Source organism: Rhipicephalus microplus, chromosome X (assembly GCF_043290135.1).
Source record: "Rhipicephalus microplus isolate Deutch F79 chromosome X, USDA_Rmic, whole genome shotgun sequence".
NCBI lineage: Eukaryota > Metazoa > Arthropoda > Arachnida > Ixodida > Ixodidae > Rhipicephalus > Rhipicephalus microplus.
The window spans coordinates 29,519,694-29,546,204 of record NC_134710.1 but is presented as its reverse complement, the minus strand read 5'-3'; the positions used below and the strand labels follow the sequence as shown (position 1 = coordinate 29,546,204).

The 26,511-nt window shown below is 44.3% G+C and overlaps 1 protein-coding gene across 1 annotated transcript in view; it reads right to left on the bottom strand.

The window, feature by feature from the left end:
* Nucleotides 1-9,882, bottom strand: part of LOC119176593 (TWiK family of potassium channels protein 18) — a 62,138-nt gene extending 52,256 nt beyond the window's left edge. The window contains exons 1-2 of the mRNA XM_037427949.2: nt 9,625-9,882; nt 6,006-6,213 (exon numbers count right to left, since the gene is read on the bottom strand). Coding sequence (XP_037283846.2) covers nt 6,006-6,213; nt 9,625-9,882 — 466 coding nt within the window. The remainder of the gene's footprint in view (nt 1-6,005; nt 6,214-9,624) is intronic.
* Nucleotides 9,883-26,511: the final 16,629 nt, after the last annotated feature.

Here is a 26,511-nt window from a genome sequence, read left to right as displayed (position 1 = left end):
TAGCGTACAGGGAGTTGCAAAAGAAGAACGAAAATAACGGGACGAATGACTTCTCACCACACTTGCTTTCGCGGAACACGTGAGGTCCATTTCAGTTCTCACACATTTTCATCCCTTCGCTACATTCCTGAAAGAGGTTAACGCCGTTGTATGAGGAAGACTAGCATAAAATGCTGTTCGTCATGAAGGTGATAACGCCGACCTTGTCGACTCGTGCTACAGGCTGCCTCGCGAAGCGAAAGGGGTCCCGCTGCGCCAGGTTTTGCTTGTGCTGAATATCTATCGGAATGTGTCTGGCATTTTTCTCGCCTGATCATTTGCTACCGGTAAATGATAGCTTCAAATTCGCTCTGATCAATCATAGAACACTAGGCTGCGAAGTGTTCAGAAGAACATGTGAGGGCATATTTTTAGCATGACTCGGTATACAATTTATGAGAGATCAGCGTCGTACAGGTACATATGGTTATTGTAATTTTGGTTTTTTATATTTTCTATTGGAGAAGTTCTGAATGACTGGACAAGAAATGACAATGAATTAGTACCAGGACAATCAGCATAGGCTGTTTGAAGGGTTATAATAATACTGTAGAAGTGTACAATATAAATATACGCATGCATGTGCGTGCCCTCACTCAGATTAATCGACGAAGAACTCCGGCAACGGCACAGTTTAATCCTCTGATAAAGTGATTAAGCTGTGCGCTTTGGGGTCACTCGAAGCAATATGTAGTTAGCACCGCAGTGAAGGGATTTCAATCATATGGGCATATCCTATCTAGTATGTATACACGACGTCACAAGTACACTTTAAAGAACGCCACTTGGGCGCTTTGAGACGTAAAACATGAAAGGCATCAACCAGAACCCAGTTATCGAGCACCAAGATTTTGAGATACACTTGAACGATGAAGAAAACGTTCATCATAATGTACACTAGCAGGTATTTCGTCGATGATGTTCAACCTAGTAGATTAAAATGAAATTGATTATTCTAGATATGGTGTTGCAATCATAGGATTTAATCAGGCAATTTCAGGTGCCTATAAATGTAGTCTAACGTGCTAAGTTTCAGCGGCATGCTATTTACGTACAAAATTTTTTTTCGAATGAGAAAGAAAAAGCCTCGATATGTGAAACATAAAAAATATACCCCATTTCTAGGCTCCGACAAGGATGACAAAGTGGCGTTCTGAATACGCCAATTGCAAGGAATCGAATTATCTTTTGCGAGCCGCCCCACACAGTCTCCGTGCGTGCCTTAATAATGACATAGAACAAGCGCTAATGGCGATACTTCTTTCTTAATTATACACCACACTCATCATCCATATACTCATACCATTAATAAAGAAGCTGTTTAAACCGCGGCCTAACTTTGCCGATTTGTTTTTGTGGTGATAGACGTTTCGAAGAAAAAAATAAACTATTGGCGCACTTTATCAACGCGGCAGCAGCAGCTGCCAGAGCTCATTTCCCAGAATACCAAAGCAACGTGCTTCGTTGGCTGAGGCGGTTCAGATGAAGTACTATAGGCCAGTAATTTTCTTCCCGTGTTTTAGGTATACTACCTAGTCTGTTGTCTATCACGGGATCGAATCCCGGCTGTGGCGGCTGCATTTCCGATGGAGGCGGAAATGTTGTAGGCCCGTGTGCTCAGATTTGGGTGCACGTTAAAGAACCCCAGGTGGTCAAAATTTCCGGAGCCCTCCACTATGGCGTCTCTCATAATCAAATAGTGGTTTTGGGACCTCAAACCCCACAAATCAATCAATTAGTCTGTTGTCTATGTTGTCTATGACACTCAAACTCGGGCCAGATGCCTCCTTGGTGCATCGCCTGTGCACAGGGAATGATCAGCGCGTTGTCCGGCATGTCCACATAAATATGGACTCACTGCATCACGTTGATTCACGATGATATTGAACACTGTTTGTTGGAGTGCAGTGGATTCGTTACACAGTACAAAAAAATCGAGGCATTGCAACGTCCAGGATCTCCAAATTAACATGAGTGAATGATATTGTTCAGCGTAAACATTGGACACTGGACAAAGCTTTTAAGCAATTGACTTCTTCTATTGTCAGTATTCTGTGATTGATAAGTTTTACGGTATTATGTCCGGAGCTGAGAAATGGCTCCGTGCGAAAAGTGTCTACCAGTGGTGGGTCCTGTTGCGTGCCGCGATGGTGGGCTATAGGAGGTCGCATTTCGATTAGCGCGAAGTGTACTATAGAAGCCGGTGTATTGTGCGATGTTTGTGCATGTTAAACAACGCCGGATTGTAGAAATTTCTGAAGCCTTCCACAGGGCATGCATCATAATCATATTTTAGGATTATGAACGCTAAACGTCAATTATTATTATTATAAATTATGTATTTCTCATGTTTTCTTAAAGTAGGCACCTGGGCCGACTTATCTCACAAGGCTACATCCGCCTTGAGTGAACGTGCCCCTCTCGACTAATAAATCTTCCCCCTCATCCAAACTTCTTTTCCATGGAGGCGAAAATTCTTGAGGCCTGTGTGCGTAGATTTACGTGCACGTTAAAGAACCCCGGGTGGTCGAAATTTTCGGAGCCCTCCGCTACAGCCTACATTATAATAATATGGTGGTTTTGAGACGGCAAAGCCTAGATATTAATATTATATCGTCTGAAGTTCTCGTTTTCATTTCACAATAACCGATAACTGCTGTCATCCTGTTTGGGAAGCGAAATGAAAGATGCACAAACAACGTTATTCTTGCTATCATAAGTGTCCCTTATCGAAATTGATCCACCAAGTTCCTTCAGGAAATGAATGTAGCGAAAGGAAACAGCTGAGGTACTATTTACCTCGGTCATTGAAACTTATGAGTGCCAGAACAGAAGTGAATTCTGCCAGACTACCGATCAGTTCTTACGATGACTATTAACGATAACGCCCTTCGTGGTGAAATAATCACAAGCAATTCGTTTCTTTTTTCTTATTCCTAAGATATTTTTTCTTCATATTTGTTTTAGTTGACGACTCACAAGCGAATGGCGAAAAAAATAGCACGTCTGTTCTCTGCTTCCCATAGCACAGCCCAAATATTAAACCTATGCACCACTTATGAGGCTAAACTAAAAAAAGAATAGCTGAAGCAATTTATTGATATAACCTAGTGGCTACATTGTTATCGCATCTGCAGGAGAAAATGTCTTTCCGAAGGTGTAATACGCTGTACAAAACTTCCTTTAAACAAAAATGCGTTTCCTTGGCGCACCAGTGCTCCCTCGCACTGATGCATGCGCTCGACGAGCCAATGAGAATCGTGTGAAGCGCTTTTCGTGATGAGGCGCCCACACGTGTTTTCCTGCCTTAGACAGGTCTTTCGGACATCCGCACTTCCGTCCCTTGAAGTTTGCTGCCAAATATTTCTTTTGCCATTGTTTTGTTGACTTTTACATTGAGAAAAAAGTTTTTTTCTTGACTGTGTTTTCTTTTTTTTTATATTCTTAATTGCTTTTATGCCCTGGGCACCACAACATTTTTTTTTGTCATTTCTATCACATGGAATCTATTTCTATCGCACGGAAGATTTTTTTACGTCCGGCGTCGGCGCTAACAAGGGAAGCGACGCTGCGCGCCAGAATTCGCCGCTCCATTACCAGCTCGTTATTTTCTCTGTTCACATGTAGGGCGCGCCACGGTACCGATTTACTTCACACTAGCGGCTCTGGTCCGCAGGGCTGAACGAAGGCAGAAGCTGCGTATGCGCACGCTCTTGCCAGATGAACTGGCCGCTCGCATTGTTCTCGCTCGACACTTCCGGCGGAAGTGCGCTTCCAGGAAGAACAGCGCCGGCGCCTTGTAGCGCGCTCGGAAGTGTGCCCTGGCTGTCACGTTCGGCAGCTTCCTGTGCCTAGCATCCCGCTGCAATGTGCCCCCAATCAGAATCATAGATGGCAAATTTTGCGACTCATTCGAAAATGGCCGCTTCCCTTTTCCCGCTTCTCTTGAAACTCTTTGCTTCGAGCGCCTGGCACACCGGGCAGACTGGATGCCGCGTGCAATCTCCCTAATGGCCTTCTTACTCGTCATATGTCCAGTTCGGTTCTGTCGCAATGTTATATGTTTGCTGTGTAACAGAATACTACATTCCAAATAGCTTAGTTTTTCATGACGAGTGCCACCGAGCACTGACCAAACGTGCTGCAGGTTATGAGCTCGTTCTTTCAGCCGTTAGAAGGGAAGACTGCAGAAGCTGCATCAATTTTGTTTATATATGGCGCCGTACCATTTTGTTTTAGCCTTCACTTTTATTTATTTAGTTTTTTTTCGTTACCGAGGTGGGCAAGGTGAAAGGAGGCTGTGCTAGGGATATTGTGTTAAACAAATAATTCTTCAGCACTGATGGAAGAACGTTAAAGTCAGTATACCAGCTGCTCATATTTGTTCACAGCCAATTAATTCACTTGAATGCAAATAACACGGCGGCATACCCTGCCAGGTTGTTTATACGAGTCTGGAGACGACGCCAAAGCACCAGCACTGAAAGGCGTGAGTAGTTGCTGCACGTTGTGTCAGTCACACTGTCATAGATGGTATAAGCGTACATAATACGAAGCTACGTTTGTCTAAGATTCGAGATAATGGCGTATACGTTTACTAAAAAAGCTGAACGCCGTCTCTAGAGCTCAAACTTGGTCAGCAGGCTGCTAGTACACATGTGTTTCAATTTCCGGCACCCGATTTTTTGTTTACGTGAACGTTCCTTGAAGTTAGGCTTGTGGGTTTAGCTTTATTTTTAATTCCTTTAGTGATATTGTTTTTTTTTAGGAGCGAAGCTCCTTAGGTCCGCTCCCCGCCGTCGAAGCTCCTTACCATATCACCGCTCGCATCCCTCTCCTGCCCTTTTCCCTCTTTGTCCCTGCCCTCTCTCCTCAAACCAGCGAACGCGCGAATCGATTGCTGCTTCACTCGGCCGTCTTCAACCCAATCGTATTTTCGGGGTTCGACTTCGCCCAGGTATTGGTCCGTTGTCTGGGCTAGCTCGCACTGCACACTTTCCGCCAATGAGCACACATAAGCGTTCCCCAGGCTACCACCTTCATGGAAGCCAGTAGTGAGACCGGGCACAGTCATTTACGTCCCATATCTATGTAAGGAGCTTTGCTCATCTATTGTATTCGTACAAGGAAGAACCGCTAGTTTTTTTTTTCTATTTACGCTAGTAGCTTACACGATTGGTGGTCGGCAGTGCCGAATAAACTCATTTGTTTCTCGCGCAATAAGACTAATTAGCCATGCATAAAACTTCTTCCTGCTTTAGGCTTTGCTTGACAGAGAACGGCCTTGACCGATATCACAAGCTTTGCATAGCCTAAACCATAATCTACAGAAGGGGAGCTGAATGTCTCCAAAAGCGCCGCGGTAGCTACATGCTAGCTGCCACTCCTGAACGTGACAAGCTGTTTCTTATATGATTCTTATAATGGAAAAGAAGATAAAGCTGAGCCCCATAACTGTCTGAATCACAGTGCGACCCCCGCACAATAGCTCAAGAGGGATGGGGGTAAGGAGGGATTAAAAGGATAGGGTTAAATATATAGAGATATAGAGGGGGAAGAAGAGAGCGTGGCGCATGCAGGGACAGCGACATCCAGAAGCAAGGAGAATATAGGAAAATGGACACGGCCGCAGGAGTCCGAGGACGCCGACTACTCAGCGAGAGCTCTTGTCGGCGTCAGGATATGGCGTAGCGGGAGCCCAGTCGGCCAGAGCTGCGCTGTCGTCGGAGATCGCTGGGGCACAACCGGTCGGCACGAAATCCAGAGAGCGCGTCCGAACAAGCTGTTCCCTTTGTACATTTATTCAATGTTAAGATGGTGACCACGATGGCTTCGTGTGCTCCTCAATAAAATGGGCACCGCCAGATTTTGTCCCCCGTACTTCATTCAAATCCGTTGCCAGTACACCTTTCAATGAGAATGTGAGACAAACAACTGCAAACCTCTCGCATACACGCGCCGCTCACCGATAGTTGTGAACACGGTTCCGCAGTAGAACATGGCGCCCCAGAAGGTCCACAGCTGGCGCTCGGCGTCCGTGGTTACGCCGGCCTGACAGAGAGAACGCATCTGCATCTCGTACTCGTGCAGCCGCCGCAGAGCCAGCCGCTGCCACCGGTGCTCGTCAGTCGTCCCGCAGCTCCGGCGTAGCTCTTCCATGAGGAGCCGACGCACCTGAAGCAGTTATGGCGCTGCAGCAATTCGTATCCGACACCCGATGCTCAAATACAAATGGGTCATAGGCAGGAAGGAACACGAATTGACTCAGCAAAAGTTTACTTAATCGACCACTGATCATTCAAGATGATGTTGGCGCTGTAACATACGACATTTTGATACGCCGAAATTCTAATTACGGCTCAGTAAAACACATAGAACTTTCATATAAATTAACCTGTATGTTACTTTTTTATTTTTATTATTTTAACATAATAAATGATCATTAAAAATTTGGCACACACATCACTTTAGTCTTGACAAATACAGGTAAGGTCCTGATTTTCTTTATTGGGAAGCTTTGTTGGGGAAATACAAGCTTGAAGCATGATTCGGTGTATTCATTACGACTAGCTCTCCAGCCAAGATGAACATGGATCTATTTACAACTGAAATTGATAAATGGATGCTTTTGCAGTGCGCTTTTTTATACGTGACTGTTTCCTTATTTCATATTAGTTTACAAGAAAAGCTGTTATGAGATCACAACAGGGGCTGCTTTGGCGCCGCAGTTGTCCGCCGCCACCTCCGGCGTACCACTATCACTTGAAAAAAAATTTCAAAAAAATACTGAGATTAGAGTGGGATTCAAACCCGGGTCCTCTCCGCTACAGCCTATAGTCTTCTACTACAGAGCCATGCAGGTTTTTTGCTTTATTGCTTATTCCCTGACACTATGTACATGAAAAATTACCTAAAGATCACGAAAAAAAAATAGTGGCAGCTCGAAACTCTGTTGCAAAAAAGTCACCAGGACGGCGCGCAACATGCAGCACAGCCACAGCACAGCAACAGCACAGCCGCAGCGAAAGCTGGAAGAGCGACATTGCAAAGCCTTCTTTCAACATTTTTTAGGGCAATTGCTACAAGCACACTTTCAGGGTACCCACTATGCCATAAATAATCATGCCTTTTGTGTAGAATGGAGACATTCAGTATGCTATTCTTCGTCATTCTGCGAAGAAGCGTGGTACCCACTAAGTACTTGCAAAGAATTTCGTGCAGTTTTTGGTTTTGTGGCTGACGACGATGAAAAATTATGGCTGAAGCTTTTGTAATAGATTCGAACATTCGACAAACCACTCGATATACATGGTTGTTCCTTTGCTGTTCCAAAACGCTTTATTACTCATAATTGCGCGATTCCTTTCATGACATAAAGCCTGCCTATAGGGTCAGTTTGCAATGGAGTTTCAAGCTACAACGTGGCTCTGTGGTAAAATACCGGGCTGGCACGCAGGGTATCCGGATTTGAATCCCATTGTGTCCGTGACGTTTTTCTTAGTTTTCTTTTCCTATTTCGTGTCATAATGGTTGCAGACACTGGCGGCAGCGGTGGTGGACAACTATACGGTGGACGCGACCCCTGCGGTGATCTCATAGCAGCTTTCACTGTAAACGATCCTGGAAAACACTAATGTCGGGAATAAAATCATGTTAACATATGTATGGTAGAATGGTAAAATAACAACCAATCGTCGCACATTGGCGATTCTGTTTGCATGCGTCACGCAATACCAACTGCGTAACGACTGGGTTGTTGAACATTTTCGACTCATTACAAAAGGCTCAGCCGAAATTCTTCATCGCCCAGCCACGGTGGTCTATATAATAGCTAAGGTTCTCGGCTGCTGGCCCACAGGTCGCGAGATCGAATGCCGGCTGCGGCGGCTGTGTTTTCGATGGAGATGAAAATGCTGTAAGCCCATGTGCTCAGATTTGGGTGCACGTTTAAAAACCACAGGTGGTAGAAATTTTTGGAGCCCTCCACTGCGGCGTCTCTTATAATGATATGGTGGTTTTGGACGTCAAACCTTGCATATCAATCAATGAACCAAAATTTTTTATCGTCATCAGCAAGTGTACAGGATTTCAGTGTTTGAATGGCAACCTCGACTTTGATACCACGATAGTTCCTCTCATTAAACACTGCAAGACTTGCACGACACAAACACTCCCAAACATTGGCTGAATGCTCTACCAACACAAACTGCCTCAAACACTCTTATTTTCCTCTTGCCAATAAAAAATTGGAATGAATTAGATAAAACGATCACTGATTGCAAGTCCGTACACACTTTTGTAACATCGTTGTAACTGCACCACAATGATTCAGTTGCCATTTTGTTGTCGTTTTCCTCTTAGAAATATATACTTTACTGAGCAGTGTTGTTATCCGAACAGTATATATCAATCGTTTTATTTTTACCTTTTGATTTCCTTCTTTTTTTAAACGAGAATTGTAGATTTCATTGTAATAGTGTGCTAATTTTAATGTACTTAACTGTATCGGGTGCGTGTTTTTTTTTTTGCTTCTGTGTACGTATTTTAAGATGCTGATAATTGTGTGCAGAACTCTCATTTTTTCACTGTTCAAGTTGTTACGATTTTTTGTGCCGTCCTTTTTCCCCACTTTTTTCTCATTTATTTTTTTATTTCTCTATTACTGGGGTTACAAGATTACATTGTAATACTACCCTTAGTGTACTCTTAAATGTATTGCCTGTGGCTGAATGTGTCTTTTTCCCCCGTTCATATTTTATTGCACGTATTTGAAAATGCGCATTATCGTGCGAAATATTGACACTTTTTTTTTTTACTGTTCCAGCTGTTGTGGCCATCTGCGGAAGATTTTGTATAGTTCATGCAGCAGTGTAGAGGTAGTCTTGTCCTAACAAGTTTTCAGTGTGATATTCAATTTTGTTCTGTTTTTTATAACTCCTTTATGTGACACTTCAACACGTGATCCTCCTGTAATGATTCCGAATGAGATAGGCTGCATTGTTAAATAAAAAATAAAACAAAACAAAATAAATAATATCTCTCAAACGCGTAGCGGCTACCATGCCTTCGCTTCCCTGCAGAAGTTTTAAGTAATGACGTAGTGGGTAGCCTGCAAGCGTAACTGTATTAAACTCCAAAAAACTTTACAGCTGGTTCTTAATATACCACTCTTCCAGCTTTCGCTGCGACTGTGCTGCGCTTTCCGCGCAGGCATGGCATTTTTTTGTCAGTTTGTTTCATTTGCCCTGATATCAACAGAGATAGCTCCAGCTCTCTTTATCTTACTAATAAATGTGCACGTGTTTATCATAACTATTTGTCCAATTTCTTTTTATTGATTAAACTACAACCAACAGTGAATAAGTTGGTTTATATATCAACACATTGAGCCTGATTTTATTAACAATCACTTCTGTTTTGGTTAGTGACTAGAATTTCTAGTCATTTAAAGTAATTATTGTTTTAGGTAAATGCTGAAATTACACAAGTAAAGCATTGAACGGGTCAATCAATTGATCATTTCCAGCTTACAATTGTTGAAGCGCCAGTAGATCAATTCCAACGAAATGGCCTTCATTTGCTCACCTGGCGGAGACCCGTCTTTGCGCGTGCTTCGTAGGGCCCTTCCAGGTAGCGGAACGCGAAGGCGCCGAGCATTGCATAGGCGGCCAACAGGACGAGCAGGAGCACATGTGTGAACCACCGCTGGGAGATGGCGTGGAGGCGCTGGGCCACGCGCACGCCCCACGACCGTCGGGCCGACAGCGTCATCACGTGCATCGGGCTCACCACCACCAATGGCACTGGCTCCCGCGCAGGGGTCTCACCGTCCGCGCCGACCATGGCTACAAGGCGCCAGCAACCACCGGGACGGCCTGCGTCTGTGCCAACAGCAGTACAACACTGTCGGCTCTGCAGCATTTGGCACGCTGAAAGTGCGATTCGAGATCCGCCTTTGGTCGCCAGCGGTGGTGTTGGAGGTAGGCGGACTTATACGGGGAATATGAAGTTATAGCTTGAACCGAATTTAAGGTTATTCACATTTCCACAGGACATCGTCTTAAACACAAGTGTTGGGACTAGCAATGTTACAACTTCGCAAAACTTTGGCGAAGTCCACTTGCCGTAAGCAGTACTGTCCTCGTTGGATATCGCAAAATCATTGGCTTAAGCTGCGTGTGATATATGCGTTGTGTAACGAGTGGTTCTGTTAAGGTGCGGTGATTTTTTTGTTGTTGTTGCTGTGTTGAAGTATGAATTGTGTAACAGTGCTCGGTCCGTCACAAAAGTTGTACGTGATATTTTAAATAAGGAGCGAGCTAGACCGGAGAGCTGATGGGCCTTTTCTTTTTTAGGGGCAAAGCTCCTTAGGGCGTGGGCTGTGCGTCCCCTGTAGCCTGTATGTAGCCACCTCTAGTTTAGTTCTTGCAGTGTTCACTAGATGGCGGTACCGTCCCCTGTATGTAGCCACCTCTAGTTTAGTTCTTGCAGTGTTCACTAGATGGCGGTACCGTCTCTTGTATGTAGCCACCTCTCGTTTAGTTTTTGTAGTGTTTACTAGATGGTGGTACTTGTAGCTGATGATGAAAAGATGCAAGATGTTATAAACTAGAAAGCGGTACTTGTAGTTGATGAAAGACGCGAGATCTTATAAAATAGGAATTAAATAGGAAAGCTGAAGATCTCAGACTACCACTCACGAGTCAAAGCCAAAACGGAGAATATGCAGCCATCAAACTCTTTGACTCTGGAATCGTCCTCATGACCATGTACCTCGCACCCAACCTGTCGACCGGGAACATCAAGACATTCATAGACACTGCGTTACGAAATTATGAGAACAAATACAAGAATGGACCATTTGTACTACTCGGAGACTTTAACGTGGCTATCATAGACAATAATTGGCTTATCCAACATATGGCTTCTAGATATGCACTCAGACGTATATCGTTTGACCATATGAAAGCTACCACGATCCGAGGAACATGCATAGACCTAGTATTTGCAAATTGCCCACTGCAACCCATACAGGAACCGCTCTCCCTTCATTTCACAGACCATAAAGCCATCATAATGAAGGGACATCGCAAGCCATCCATCGTCTAAGAACAAATAAAAGTTGATTTGTGTATATACACACACAGCGTTTCTCACGTCTTTACATGATGATCGACTGGGCGAATTACACGGAAGATTCACAGTTTACCGATGAATCCCTCCGGAGCTTCGCCCATTCATCATCATTCACCCCGTGAATATGCCGTAATTTTTTTCTTTTTGTCACAGTGAGCAAAAGGGCGAGATAGAGAGAAAGAAAAAAAAGGGGGGGGGGGCAACTGACGAAGGAAAACAGCATGTCCCATTAACCGAACGGTAATAGGCATTCGGGCAAGTCGCAGAGTCTCGGACCTGCCAGGAAGAGTGTGCTTTGGGCCCCCTCACTTTCGCTGGGGCGCCTCTAGGCGCTCTATATAGAGGAAGTGATGTCAGTCACTCTAGCGGGCTAACAGAAGAACTGAAAAAAAATAGACTTGAGTGATTACTACAACTCATTTACTTCAACGGGCTTCTAGAGCTAAGCCCTCATCCATCGAAGTACACGTTCTTCGTGGACAGTACGTCACAGAGTGCGGCCTTTTGTGGTTTCCGAAAGATGTGCACGGTGGCCACCACGATCGTATTCCGAGTAAAGCTCAACAGCTCGCACAAATTACTAAGCTCTATTTCGCGCGAGATCGTACTGCATGGTCAACGCGCCCCGTAGTAATGCGCATAATTCCGAGGGTTCACGAGTTCGAGTCATGTTGACGGATGAATTTTCGTTTTAAGAACACTTGTTTCTATACCCAATGCGTGTTTTCTATACAATAGTTAATACGTAGCACCACTGTCTAGGCTGTTAGGTATAATGTGTTATGCACTTAGAACCAGAGACGTACACATATGTCTCGGGTCCTAATCTGCGACCATACGCACGTAGTACCTCCCACGTCATGGATCTGCCATTCTTGACTGTCTACGCCTTATAGTAGCGTCCACACTCATAGAAAGAAAGAAGGGGGCCATAAAGGCTCGTTTTTTTTCTTGTTGTCATGCACAACCTTACTGAGGACTAACAGACAGTAAAATAAAGTATAAGAAACCTTATTTGTAGTAGTTGTGATGCAAGTGCGAAGAAATTAAGGCGGACTAAAAAACAATTTGCCGCTGACAGGGACGAAACCTACAACATTCGAATAACGAGTGCAATGCTCTGCAGTTAGTGGCGGGCGTCCTTCCGTCTAATTTATGGCATACACATGTGCATTTAAACCTGCGAGTGTCACTCAGTGCTGCTTGTAGCGATTGTAATATGACGCAAATTGATGCCAGCCACTGAAAAAAGAAAATTCTCACCGTATAGTCACTCTACAAGCACCATCGTCTAACACTATCGTACCCGGATTAAGTGCAGAAATATATCCGAGAATAGGGTACGCCAGAACGACTCCCGCTGTAGGTCAATCGTATACAGCATCGGACGCGTTATTTGAAGATTGCATGCAGGTACGGTCCCTGCCGGTTTTCGTCCGCTTTAATTACTTCACACTCGCATCATAATTTCCACCAATAACGTCCCCTATATTTTATTTGGATGGATCGTCTTTTAGTTTACATTGAAGTTATTCCCATTCATTGCCACCTGACCATGCTATATTGCAGGCACGCAACACCGTCTTAGTGCTCCTTGGGTTAATCTCCATGTGTTTGCAGTGCCTTTCTTTCTGCCTTCGTATGCGCAAAAATCTCTCTGTGTTGGACAGTGATGGCTGTGCACGGAGCTTACACTTATTCTCAGGTTGTAACCGTCTACAGTATATGGAACGGGTGTAATGCAATATATAGGAACAGAACCGAAAGTTGGGCTAGTTGGATATGCATGGTATAACTATCAGTTAAAGCGCACGAAAAACAGACATGAAGAGGGGACAAGCGCTTATATATAGGAAATTCATAGAAATATATAGGAAATATATAGGAAATTCAGGATAGTAGTGAAGACGCTTACTGTTTTCATTCGGCGTGGCAGAGGCAGGCGCCGGCTAGCTGGGCAACGATGATGTCGCCCACGCACATGTCCGCAACGCCGTCGCGGAACGCCGCGCGCTCTGGCGTGCGCAATATTTAGCGGCACCCGGGCGGCTGCCCGCAAGATGGTCGGCCTCAGCTTCCTCATTGGAGGCCCCCCTCCGGGGTGCCGCGAAAGGCCGGGTTCGGCCTCGGGCGACTTCGAGCATCGTGGCAAACGAAAACAAACAACAGGACATGCGAACGCGGTTACTTATCTGGACGCCACACGCGGGTTCAGACTCTCATATTGGGCGCTTCTAATAGCCCTGTTAATAGCGATCTTTAGATCGGCGACAGTGCCTCCAACATAAATATACACTTGAAACCTCTGATAGGGCTCCCAGGTGAGCTCCGACATTGTTCACTCCACTCGAGACGTTCTCGATTAGGGAGATTAGAAAGGAGCCCGAGCTTGTGTTGGGGATCCAATATAAGTATTGATTCCCTTGTATTCTGTTATTAGCCTTGACACAGTGGCAGCCACAGAATAAATTTTAAATAAATATATATTGCTAGCTGTAGAATGGTCAAACGTACATATCAATACAGTTTCCAGAAATGAATGAATGAATGAATGATTTAATTAGTAACGCATTTATTGCGAAATCGTAGTTAAAGAGACGACTAGGTGGGTCGCTATTCCGGGACTCCGTTGGGTTGTGCTGCACTCTCTGGGATCTCAGAAGATTTAGTGTCTCCAGTTTTGTTGCTACAAAAGATATGTAGACACCTTAAAGTGCCACTTTTAAAGCAACACATGTGAATATTACGCTATATCTTATGATGATACCATAACAATTCTAGGGAGACATATGTAGGTGTATTAACGGTACAAAGAAAATGTGCACACACAAAATATCTATTATTTTAGGTATGTTCCGATACGCGCAATACTTCAAATTTAGTTTTATAAAAGTTCACTTACACAAAAATAGTAAAAATTTGAAAAATAAGCTAGTTTACTTCATAAGTGAGGGGGATACCAACTGATGCATTCACGAAGTAAAGTACTGCTAAGTTTGACACACAATTTTCGTTTAAGACTTCAAGTTGCTCTTAAAGGCAGGCTAATAAATACATGTGCCCGCTTGTATTTGCACGTTGCTCATAAAAAAATTCAAAAATACAATCATTTTTTGAGAATCTGCGAGCTGCTGCTCAGTATTTTTGTCCGAGCTTCCTGCTCAACAAGTAACAAGAGTCATGTTACAGTTTTTCCGACGTGCGCTGTAGTATTGCACGGGAAGTTTATTGAAATACATATTTGTCCGAGAATTCGATTTTTATGTGCATGTTGTTTGAAATATCTGACAAACCTGTTTTTACGCGATGTGCATCTTCTTGCAGCGTCAGAAGAGTAAAACCCGATATGAACGTTTCGACATTCACCTTCTCCGAAAGTAATATTATTTGTGGATAAAAAAAAAACGTGCGATGCAAAATGTTCAGGCGCTGAGGAGCCCCGATTCAAGAATGTGAGTCGTGTATGTTGAGATACGTGCAATATTCGTTATTTCTGAACAAAGGTGACACGTAATGAATTTAGCTTCTGTGACATTTATGACATCAGCTGCGTTATAGTGTACCGGAGGATATCCTGTGTGTCAGAAACACGAACCACCCAGGGAATTTAAGGCGTATGATGGAGTCTGTTAACTTAAAAATAGCATGAGATTTATAACACTAATTTTTATTATTAGCGTTGGTGTTTTTGATAGCACTAAACATTCCATACTTTGATGGATTCTCTTTCATTGGCGTACGTTGAAGGAAGAAGCAGCATTTTTGTACTTGTGAGAACGGGTGGAAAGCTGCTGATGAAGCGAAAATATGCTCAACTACTGAAGACTGTGCAAACTACACCCTTCAACCAAACTTGTTTTCTTCGACGCGAGATAGTAAAACTCTTGTGTAATTATGTGAATCAGGTACTATTTTATTGGCGATCATGCAAACGGCGCTATTCATTGCTTTTTAAAAATGTAACTTGAAAAGCTTTTGTATGAAAATTGAGCACTTTTCCGCCGCTTGCCACTAAAGCCATTACACCGTGGAAAACTTTGCTGCCTATATATGCTCGTGCTTTATCCACGTGCTAGTATTTGTTTGATGCCACTGCACACATGACTAGCCTAGATGCTTCTTCAGGCTGCCTTAGCATCTCGACAGACAGGAAATGTTGCAATCGATATGCGGGGTTTACCGCCCCAAATCCACCATATGATTATGAGAGATGCCGTAATGGACGGCTCCGGAAATTTCAACCACATGGGGTTCTTTAACGTGCACCCAGGTCTGAGCACATGGGCATTTTCGCCTTCATCAAAAATGCAGCAGCCACAGTCCGGATTCGATCCCGCAACCTGCGGGTCAACAGCTGAGCACCTATAGCCACTAGACTATACCGCGGCGGGGCGGCAAATGTTGCGAAGAAAAACGTTTCTAATTCCTATATACCGAATGCCAGGTGTCGTACAGGAGAGCTGCACCAGAGCTTGGTGACCGATCTCTCGGCGAGGCTGAGAAGGGCTATTTATACTTGTTTTCTTTTTAAAAGTATGGACGCTCGTATGTACTACACGCCCCTATCTTTCCAGGCATGCGCTATTCAGAAATTGTGTCTCGAGTGTTTCACTCAACGCGGCACAACCGCGGAGGGTAGCGTTAGCTGATGCTCGGAAAGCGTGGTGTATACGAAGGTGCATCGAAGCACCTTCCGGGGCGTTTTTCCTCGGCTCGAGCCAAGGCGGCTACGACCGTCTCGTGTGTCATCACTTCGGTGCTCTATAGCAGCGGGCCACTATAGCTCCGCAGAGTGGCGCGAGTCAAAACAAATGGGGACGAGTGGGCAGACAGAAATTGCCAGTGAGATAAAATTAAGCGGCGTCCGCAGTCGTCAAGCTGGCGAGCATCTTGGAGACAGGCGCTAGCTGCTCCTCCAGCCGGCTGACGTCAGTCTCAGCCGCGGCCACCCAAGTGGCGGTGGTGGTCCGCTTGCTGATTAGTTCCTCCTGGCTTCCTATGATCTTCTTGATAAGTGTCACAGAAGAATAATCAGGCACTAAAACTGTTGGCGATTCACTGAAAGTTCCGAGCATGTTATGTGCTCACGAAATTTCAGCCTTGAAGACGGCAAGCCAGCTTATCGAAACGCAGTCTCCAGCGGCACCACGTGTTCAAACATTTTTCGTGCACGTAGAACTGTTACTCATCTGCAGGAGTATGGTGACTTGTTCCGATTGGAATGTAAACTACCGCTAAAATAAGCGGAAGTGTACTCATGCTGCTTTGGTCGGTATCCACGTGACTTAGACACCATGTAGGTGAGTTATAAACTCTAAAAGAGTCTAGTGCTTTAGGATGCCAACGTATAAAGTGCCACGATAGAAGTTCCTGAATCAAAGACCATTTGCAGTCACAGCGTTCAGTGGCACTATCTGACAGGCATACTGTGAGTGGGCTTTAGCGAGTCATAAGCCCCGTAATGAAGCCAGGTGCCGGGTAACATTTATTTTACGCGTCACTCAAAAGCTACAACTCTACTCTTTCGAGGCGAAAACTCCACGGAGACGACGGTCTTCTTTGTCAGGCGTTGACACATCTATGTGAGGTAGCCGAAAACTATAAAACATGGCAATTTCTGTTACGGAGCTTGCACATCGGTCAGGCGCGTGGCGTGACAGAATAAAAACGCGTGGCAGGCACACGCTGTTGTTTGAGACTTTCTCGAAACTTTTTTTGCCATATGGTATGTCCCATTATCACTGATGAACTGCAATAGAACTCCTTTTGCGCTAAAAAAAATCATGCAAGAATGTTTGTTTGGCTCACCTGGTCGAAATTAATTATACAGATAGACGGGATGGCGACTTTGACTACCCCCGCCCCTAAAGAAACGTAACAAACGTGGATTTTGTTATGGTAAGCAGCAGTAATATTTCATTTTTGATTTCTTCAGACAAGAGGATTTTCAAATACAATGCAATTATTACATCAGCTAAGTTTTCTGGTGCCAACTTACAAGCGGGAGCTACCGCCGTGGTCTGTGAGCTCGGTTGCGGACCTGAAAAACATGAGTTCGATCGCGGCCGGCCACGCCGGTCGCATTTCGATTAAGACACCTGTACTGTGTGAAGTCAGTATAAGCACGTCAAAGAAAACTAGGTGGTATGAATGATCCAAAACCCTCCACTAGGACGTATCTCTTTGGGACGTTGAGAATATCTTTAGGACATTGGAGCTCCTTAACCAACTACCCTGTCCCGTTCCCGACTTTCTGTTATTTATACGACTCGGTGTTTCAGGAAAATGCGACCAAATGTTTTTAAAAAATAAAGAAAGTGAGATACAATATTGACCTTGAATAGCTCTTACTACCACAGCTATACACCTGAAAATGACTGTACGAAGTAATTAGACAAACACCTATACATATTAGACTAACTAACCCTGAAACTGAAGAATTGAAACGATTGACTCCGCTGGAAGAGCTTAAGCACATCATTCCAGGAGCTCATAACCAATCCAGATATGTGCAAAGTAGAGGCTGTTAATTTCTACAACACAGTGAATTTTGGTAAAACACGCAGGAAGGGGAAACTGCAGCGCTTTAGGGTCAAACGTCCCACAATTACTTGACACCTAGGTGTGACATACGACGAGTGAGTGTGAGGTATTTTTCAAACAGAGAAACGGCTACTTTCATCACGCTCGCCGGAGAGAGATGTGTCGCCAGTCACGTGAACAAAGGATGGCAATCGTCGGCAGTACAGTTTCGCATTTTTTCATCGAAGTTGATTGAAATTCACCTGGCTGTAAAAAATAACATCCTTTCTATTACTGAATTTCTTCGAATGCTCACAAGCTCCTATAAGATGGCACGCTCCACTTATTCCAGGATTATTCGTGGAATCACTACCTCTGATATATCTCTCTTTTGTAAAAGTCATCACGGGTAAGTTATTTATTTGTGTGACTATCATAAGGGAAATTTGTGAACGTTTTTGCGTGACGTCTTGTATTTCCACAGTCGCACAGCCGCTGAAACTGCGCAGACTGTCGACACGTTTCGATGGTCAGTTCAGCAGCATATTCAGACTGCACTCTTCAGCCAACTTGTCAGCGCACCCCTACACAGTGTTCCTTTTTAGAGCTGCATTGGCAGTGAGAGTGGGAGAAAAGGGAAATGGTCGGCGATTTACCGCACCTGCGCAGGCGGCGCCATTTCACACCACCAGGCCGTGCGCGGCGCGAGTCTCGCTCGGTTCCCGCGGAGAGGAAGGAGAACAACGCGTACAAAGGGAACGGCAACGTTTTGCGTTGTGTAAACTGCACCCGGCACAGGGGCGACGACAACGACGTATACTTCCTCAGATCACGCGCGTCCCCGCTGGGAGTTGGAAGAGTATACGGAGCTGCCACCAGCTTTTTTTTTCCTATCTAAATACATGTTTTCTTCCATTTACGCTTTCTCTTTTTTCTACTTTCTTTTTTTACCGGGTCTCTCGGGCTCACTTTTATACTTGCGGCGGCGGCCACTGGGCTTTCTTTACGAGTCGGGCTTTTCGGACTGGGCGGCGCGCGCGCGCGTTCAACCTGGGCCGCGGCCGTAAACTTTACAGGCGCGCACGCGCTCTCGCCGGATGGGACCGTCGTCCTCCCCGGGAACTGTGCTTGGCTTATGGCTACTATGGCGCAGCGTGGCTGCTTCGGGGTTATTGTCTCACCAAGTGCTTGCCTGCCGACGCAAGATGGCAGTCTTCGACTGAACGACTGCGCAGCCTCGACCCAAGGGCTTGCCCATACCTCTGCTGCGAGCGGGGAACAGGCAGTTCAGTCCTGGCAAACCAGCTGTTACGGCTGTGTCGGGCTTCTAGTTCACGTCTCGCCCCGTCCGCTTGTTTCGATGGTCCCATGCTAGTAATTACATTTCGGTTAGCAGCGGTGGTGGAAATAAACTAGACCGAGCTCTTCTCGCGAGAAACCGAAAAACGCAAGATTTTTTTCTATAGGCAAGAAAAACCATTTTTCACTCGCTAATGTCACTGGTTAACCCACCACATGGCTTTCTAGTGATATACAATACACGTGGCAACGCCTCTACGCCATGCTATCAATTTTTAAATCTAACACATATATAAGAACTTGGGAACTTTTTTTCCTCTGGCATGGGTACAATCACAAGGTTTTCTTACTCAGTGGCATTTTTTTGTGGCACTCATTGATTATACGTAGCCACTTGGAACGTTGCCACTTACACGACCTCGAACACCAGGCGTAAGGACACACGACCTAAACACAGTGCGTAAGAATATATCCGCTTTCATGGCTCAACTTTAGCCTTGGCATCGTTCAGAGATTAGTTGCTCACATAAAATAGCCCCCGTGTATGCACTCGTTTGCGTTGACGGTTATGTGCAACCATGACCAGACAACGTAGAGGAAAAGACGCTCCCTCACTTCCCTCTATGAGCGTAACTGGTCATGTGATGCACACCATTGTGCTCGCCGGAAGATTGCCCGCTGCAAGCCACCACACTTTTCGGCTCACCCTCATACGCTATCCTTCGTACCCATATCCTACGACGGGTGTTGAAGGATGGGATTTGCAGCACTTGGACGTTATACAAAATACCACGGCGGCCATGATTACGAAGGCGAACGCTCGCCTGAAATGCTCATATAATTGATATTCTTATAAATTAAATTTTTTGATGCCAATCAAAATTGCCCTAATTATGAAGAAAACAAAGAAAGGCGAGCGACGTTGCTCAGAACTATACATAACATAGGTCCTTACCATAACTGGCGAGCATGATAATCGACTGAGCTAACGAACAGGAGTGTCGCCTCCTGAGAGGACACGACCGTTTTATGTAATCTAATTTCATGCATTCTCCTTAAGCTCGAACGCTGCAACAAGGGGTTGAGAGAAAAGAGGGGTTGGAAGTGGTAGATTCATTTTGCTAGTTTACAATACTTGTTGGCAACGGAAGATAAAATTGAAGAGCATTAAAAGAAGAAAAGGGGCTTTTAGTAGGATGAGGACATTCGAATACATAATGCACCAGAAAGTTAAACAACCATGCCACAAGGGGCAGTAACGTCTACATATAGGTCATCATATACCCATGACAACGTTGTTCGTGGGAATTCGTAGGACCTGAGCGTAGCTCTAAGAGGTGAATGGTTAACGTGTCGAAGCAGTGCACACCGCTTTGATGGCGCTCTCATAAACGAACGTACTGTTTACACTTTCTACGTGTTAGCAGAATACACGCGGTTCAAATCCGACGATGTTCGATCTATAGAGACTGGCTGCAAATCTTCCTGCAAATCTGCTCTCGAATCGTTCGACTGATCTCTCGCCCACAATGAGACACCCGCTTATTCCCACCTAGAAGAACATGGAAGACGGTGAGAGCTGTGCAAAAAGATTGACGACTGGGACGTAATATAGCTCGAAACGTTTTCTCGAAGGAAGGATCTAGTGAACACTAAAAAAATGTACTAGAAATGGACACCGATGTGTTTTTTTTCTCTCTCTAAGCCCACACACTCGCACTTAGGCATGCACTGCTCTTACGCCAGAAACTACAGGACGGAACAGCCCAAATACTCATCGTAGTTGCTGAAAGTGAAAAACAGATAGAAAATGGGTTACCAAATTAATGCACTAACATATACCGATGTGGGTGGTGGCAGGTCTAAAACTGATTTGCTGGCCGAGTCCGTATATTTCTTTCTTGAAGCGCGTAGCCCAGCCCCCCTCCCCCCCCCCCCCCAAAAAAAGAAGGCCCTATGTGACGCTAGTAAAACCGAATGCAACGCCTATATTGGACATAGAAGCATTTTTCAAGTACCAGCCGCATTCTAAGCTATCTTCGTATTTTAAAGAATGTGGCAGCGCCCCGATATCTCATTACACCAGCGTGCTTTTCAGGTATAGTGACTATCGGTGTCACATGATGCTGAAAGAGTGTTTTCTTTAATTTATAAATAAACTAAGTGGTACGCACGCTGTGCTCCGAGACCACTTGTCTCGTATAGACTGTTCCATCGGGTGAGGAGGACTGCACTAGCAACCAGCGCTTTCCTCCTTTATGGAGCGTGTAGAAAAAGGCGCGGAGTGCATAGGCTGATGCTTGGATGAGTGGCGTTGTCGAACAGTCTAGCATGTTTTTGTTGAACTGCAGATTTTCTTCTCTTTTAGGTGATATGTCAGCCAGCGAGAGCTCAACGGGAACACGCTGTGTCATGTTTGGTTGTTCTAAGAACTACAGCAAAAGAAAAAAAGAAAAGAATCAGCCGTCTGATAAAGTATGTGGCACGCATCACCAAACCTGCAACGTTTGAGGTTTCTTCGTGGTACATCGTTTTTGGTGGCAAGTTCTATATCGGCAAGTGATGCAATATGCCCGGAATGCCTAGTTTTCCGCTCAGCCAAATGATAATGGGATATGATTAGATTGACATGCAGTCAAACTTAAGCAGTCAAATGCAGCCTTGCCTATAGAGTGCAAAACATCTAAGCACCACTCCAGTAGCTACCTGTGTTGTGTTCGCTTCGTTTTATTATATTTTAGTATGATGGGTTTAGTCAAAACAATTAGCCTCGTAGCTCGGTTCAACATGCTCAATGTAGTTGATGTGGCTGTATTAACACGGACGAGAAACCTCTCGCTTCGCAGTGGTGTAGTCGGCATGACAATTAAGTAATTTCTGCTAGGCATCGGCCTTGTGAACCCCGAACTAAATTTTACAAGAAACTGGCGTGGCGCAATCCCTGTCACGAGTGTACAACTTACGTAAGATGGTGGAGTGTATCGTGCCCGATGTAAGATATAAAAGATCAATAGTAAAAAAATGGGGGGGGGGGGGGGCGGAAGGGGAGAATTTCATCACTTCGTGTTTGGAATAACTGCCTCAGGAAGTTAAATTTTCGATCAAGAACTGTGTCTGAGAAGTCGGAAATTGATATACAACCTAGATTGATTGATTGATATGTGGGGTTTAACGTCCCAAAACCACTATATGATTATGAGAGACGCCGTAGTGGGGGGCTCCGGAAATTTAGACCACCTGGATCTTTAACGTGCACCCAAATCTGAGCACACGGGCCTACAACATTTCCGCCTCCATCGGAAATGCAGCCGCCGCAGCCGGGATTTGAACCGGCGCCCTGCGGGTCAGCAGCCGAGTACCTTAGCCACTAGACCACCGCGGCGGGGCTATACAACCTAGGGAATTCTCCTCTGTAGGAGAAAAACAAAACTAAACCACACTGTTACAGCTGTTCATGGTTTCTATAACTGTCGATTTCGCTGGCTAGCTATGCGAAAGACAGCCAAGATTACATAAATGCTATACAACAGGTAGACAAATGTCGTTTTAAAAAACAAACGCAAAATGGCTCTTATACCTATCATATGCTCGAGCTCAGGAAAGCTTGGTGCCGTATCGGTGGCTATCTTTACTTTATCGTCACCGCAGTTCAATCAAACGCTTTGACTCTAAAAATAAAATGAAGTGTGTTGGCACATAAACATCATCATCACTTTTTGTGTACCAGTACCTTTCTGTAAACAGTTCTAATTTTGTCCACAATGGTGGGAAATAAACGAGCGAGTAATGAGGGGTCAATAAAAATAGAACAAATGAAGGAAAACAGATTGTGAGCAACAAAGAAATACCGTAATCGCCAAGAAATCAAATCTGCGTGCTCCCACACGATCGCCTGTACGGGTGATAGCATATAAAAATCGCGAGTGAAAAGAACAAACTTAAATATTACAGTCTACGAAAAACAATTCTTTGTATCCTCAAAGGGTGCCACCCCTTGTTTGCCCTGCTAGAAGGGCAATTATCGAATTATTCTCAAGTTTTTCTGACAGGTTTGCGCCGTCGCATATTATCATACTTGATTCCGAGCGGATCAAAACCTTTCAGGATGTCTCACAGACTCATTTCCTATCTATACTGTGTCATTTCAGACAAAATTAGGCGTGCCAGAATGAAAAAAAAAAACCTAACCGCACCTGCAGCTGTACGAATACCTTCCATAGAAACGCGGAGCTTCGCACGCTCCAGTGGGTGGCCAGACCATAAGGAGAGCGCCGACCGCTAGGCAATATGGCGGCGCCCACGTTAGAAAGATCTTGAACAATGTTCAACAGGCTCATAACTTCCACTTTATTTTGCCTAGAGGTCGCTGACTATATCATTTTTGAAGATCGACTTTCCGAGAGAAAAAAAAAACAAAAACAAAACAATTTCAAAAATTAACTCTCAAGTGCGGTAAACGTCACAAAATGTTAAAATCGATTAATTTTTATTTAAATAAATAGAATGCACTAGTTATCTTTTTCTAAATTATTTCACAGAACGTATTTGCTAACGCCATAGCATTTAAGCTGGCTTTGCACATACCCTCGGACCAAATTTGACGGTATAGCGTGGATTTTAGGACATGTACAATGAAACTTTCGATAAATTAGATATTTTAGTTTCTTTGACTGCAAAAGAACGTTTTCTTTATCGAAGCACGAAGTGATTGGAACGCCGACCTATTGCGTAGTACACTTTATAAATGAACGTCGGGAAACTGGTGTCACCCCGAAAGCTCTTTCATTAGAGATACGCCTTGCGAACCCCACCGACTACAATTCTGTTGTTTTAATATGTGTCGTGAAGAGGTAATGATGTGTCACTTAGGAAATTTTCGTTATTGGGTGATTAATTGAAAAATGCTTTGATATTTATTGGCATTCCCCGCAGCTGACATTTTACTTTCGAAAAAGAAAATAATTTTTCCTCGGAAGCCATATACTTAAAAATTGTTCACTGCCTTCGAGAAAGCACCCCTTACGAGTGCAATTTTAGTAAAACAAAATAGCACTTGATTAGCAGTGCTTGGTTCGTCGTTATGATGTCGCCTGGTGTAGTTTGGCCTGCTGCTCGCAACAACACGCGAGCAGCAAGCATAAGTCGAAGTCTGAGATGGAGTAATGACATACTTGTTGGGCGTGTCGCAGACGAGACCTTCTCCCCCAAAGCTCCATTAGGAGTTGGATGTGTAGATTATTAGATACGCTGCGCATCTGCTAAAGATAATTACGGGTGGAATTTTAGTAAAATGCCGTTACAGTAAGACCCCTCTCGTTCTCGCACAGCAACTATGAGTCGAGACCGAAATACCTTGGCGCCGCTGTTACGTTGAAAATACTTATAGGACGCTTAGGCATACGCTTGCCCGTACGCACCGCCTTCTCAGCTGCTAGCCTGACTTTGGTTCTCCCTGCTTGCCGGAACCAGGGAAACGGACGACTGTGCGCGATAACATTGGCATTTTCAAACTACCCTAGAATGTCTACTGCCAGTACACATCCTAGGATACATTCTAGTACAGCAAGTACAGTTGTTAAGTGCCCACTAACCCATGGTTATTGCTCTTGGAAATCAGTGAGGGGCCCACTGCGCGTCCGCAAGGAAACACGCGAACTTACGTATCTGCTCCATTTCATGATGTTTTTTTTTTGCAGCCGAAGATGAATAAATAGGTCTGAGCGCTTTGTAATGGGTGGGCCTTTAAAACGCCCACTCATTGCGCAAATCACATCTATGAACCCCTGGCGTGATTCCACGCTTCTGCCACGCATATATTACACACAATAACGAGAAAACGTCTACTAAATGACATTCATGTAGGTTATTTTTTTGTTTCCGAAGTTGTTTCAAGCATCAGACCCAGCCGTCCGCAAAGCAGACGGCCCGGTTTCAGTGGTCACTCGGATATAATATTTTTAATATTTGTTTTGTTCCCAACTATCTCCCTTTTTTTTCGGTTGCAGACAAGATCATTTTTCGCTCGCTTATAACCAACAACACCGACGCCGACACCAACGCCGCAATTTTGGCGAAGTGAACTTTTTGAGTCTATCACGTTAAAATACTAATTAATGAAAACTTGTCAACTTTCATTTTATTGTCAGCATGAGTGCAGTCAGTTTTAATATGTGTTGTTTAAGATATGTTAGCGCTGTTAAATACTATTTTTCACAGATAATATGAGCCGTGAAAATTGCAGCACCAAAAAAAATTACATGAAAACGCGAATTTATTTAGGCCTACACACGTGGCGACTTGAAAAACAACACAAAATACAGTCCAGTCATATAACACCGCAGTTCAACGTCCTTTACACGGGAATGAAATACGGCGTCACAACTTATAGTATAAGCAGTCTGTAAAAAAATAGGGAAAAAAATAACGTGGTTTGAGATATACGATTACCGAACTAGAATGCAATATCGAAACCGAACGAGCCCGGTGAACATAAAGACGGCCGATATTTTACGTCACACCGGAACTTCTCGGGACTAAGTGGATTCCAAATTTAAATGAAGGCGCGTTGCCACAGAATCTTATCAAAAAGAAGAAAAAAACAAAAGAAAAGAAAGATTGCAGTGCTTGAAGGATTTTTTTTTTGAACACTGCAGTGGTGTTGAGCATAAAGTTTATATTACAATGGTCTGCTCTGAACACTGGCCTGACTTTTATTCTGCAGTTACAACATCCTGCTTAACAATGAAAATATAAAATTTACGCAGCAAGAGTTTGTCGCAGCTGATTTCCTCAGTCATATGCGGTCATCAGAAAACTTTGACATAAGCCTTGCCAGCCTCAGTGACTTTTTGTGCCAGCGTAGAGTTTCCTGGTCCACCGCGGTGGTGTAGCGGTTAGGCTGCTCGGCTGCTGACCCACAGGTCGCAGGTTCGATACCGGCCGAGGTGGTCGCATTTTGATTTAGGTGGAATGCTACAGGCCCATGCACCATGAGATGTCAACGTACGTTAAAGAGCACCAGATGATGGAAATTTTAGAGCCCTCCACTGCGGCGTCCCTCATATTCATAGGTTTTAGACGTTGAACTCCAGACATATTAATAAATATTATTGCATTTTTTCAGATTCATATTACGTATCAAAAGGTACGCGATAGTTAGTGTGTTGGGAGAAGGAAATAAAATCGCAACTGAAGGGCTCGTTTTCTTTATTAAACACCATATTACTGAGAATTAACACACAAACATGTCAAGTGATGTACAGGAGATGTTATAACAAGAAATTGAAATGTAAATATGAAAAAAAGTAAACAAAAAAAGGAACTTGCCGCCAGCAGGGTGTGTGTAAGATGCAGATACTGGTGAGCCTCTTGTGAAAGTGTGGCCGCACAGATTTTTTCGGATCACCTACACGTCAGCATTGCAATAATTGATTGACATGTGGGGTTAAACGTTCCAAAACCACCATATATGATTATGAGAGACGCCGTAGTGGCGAGCTCCGGAAATTTCGACCA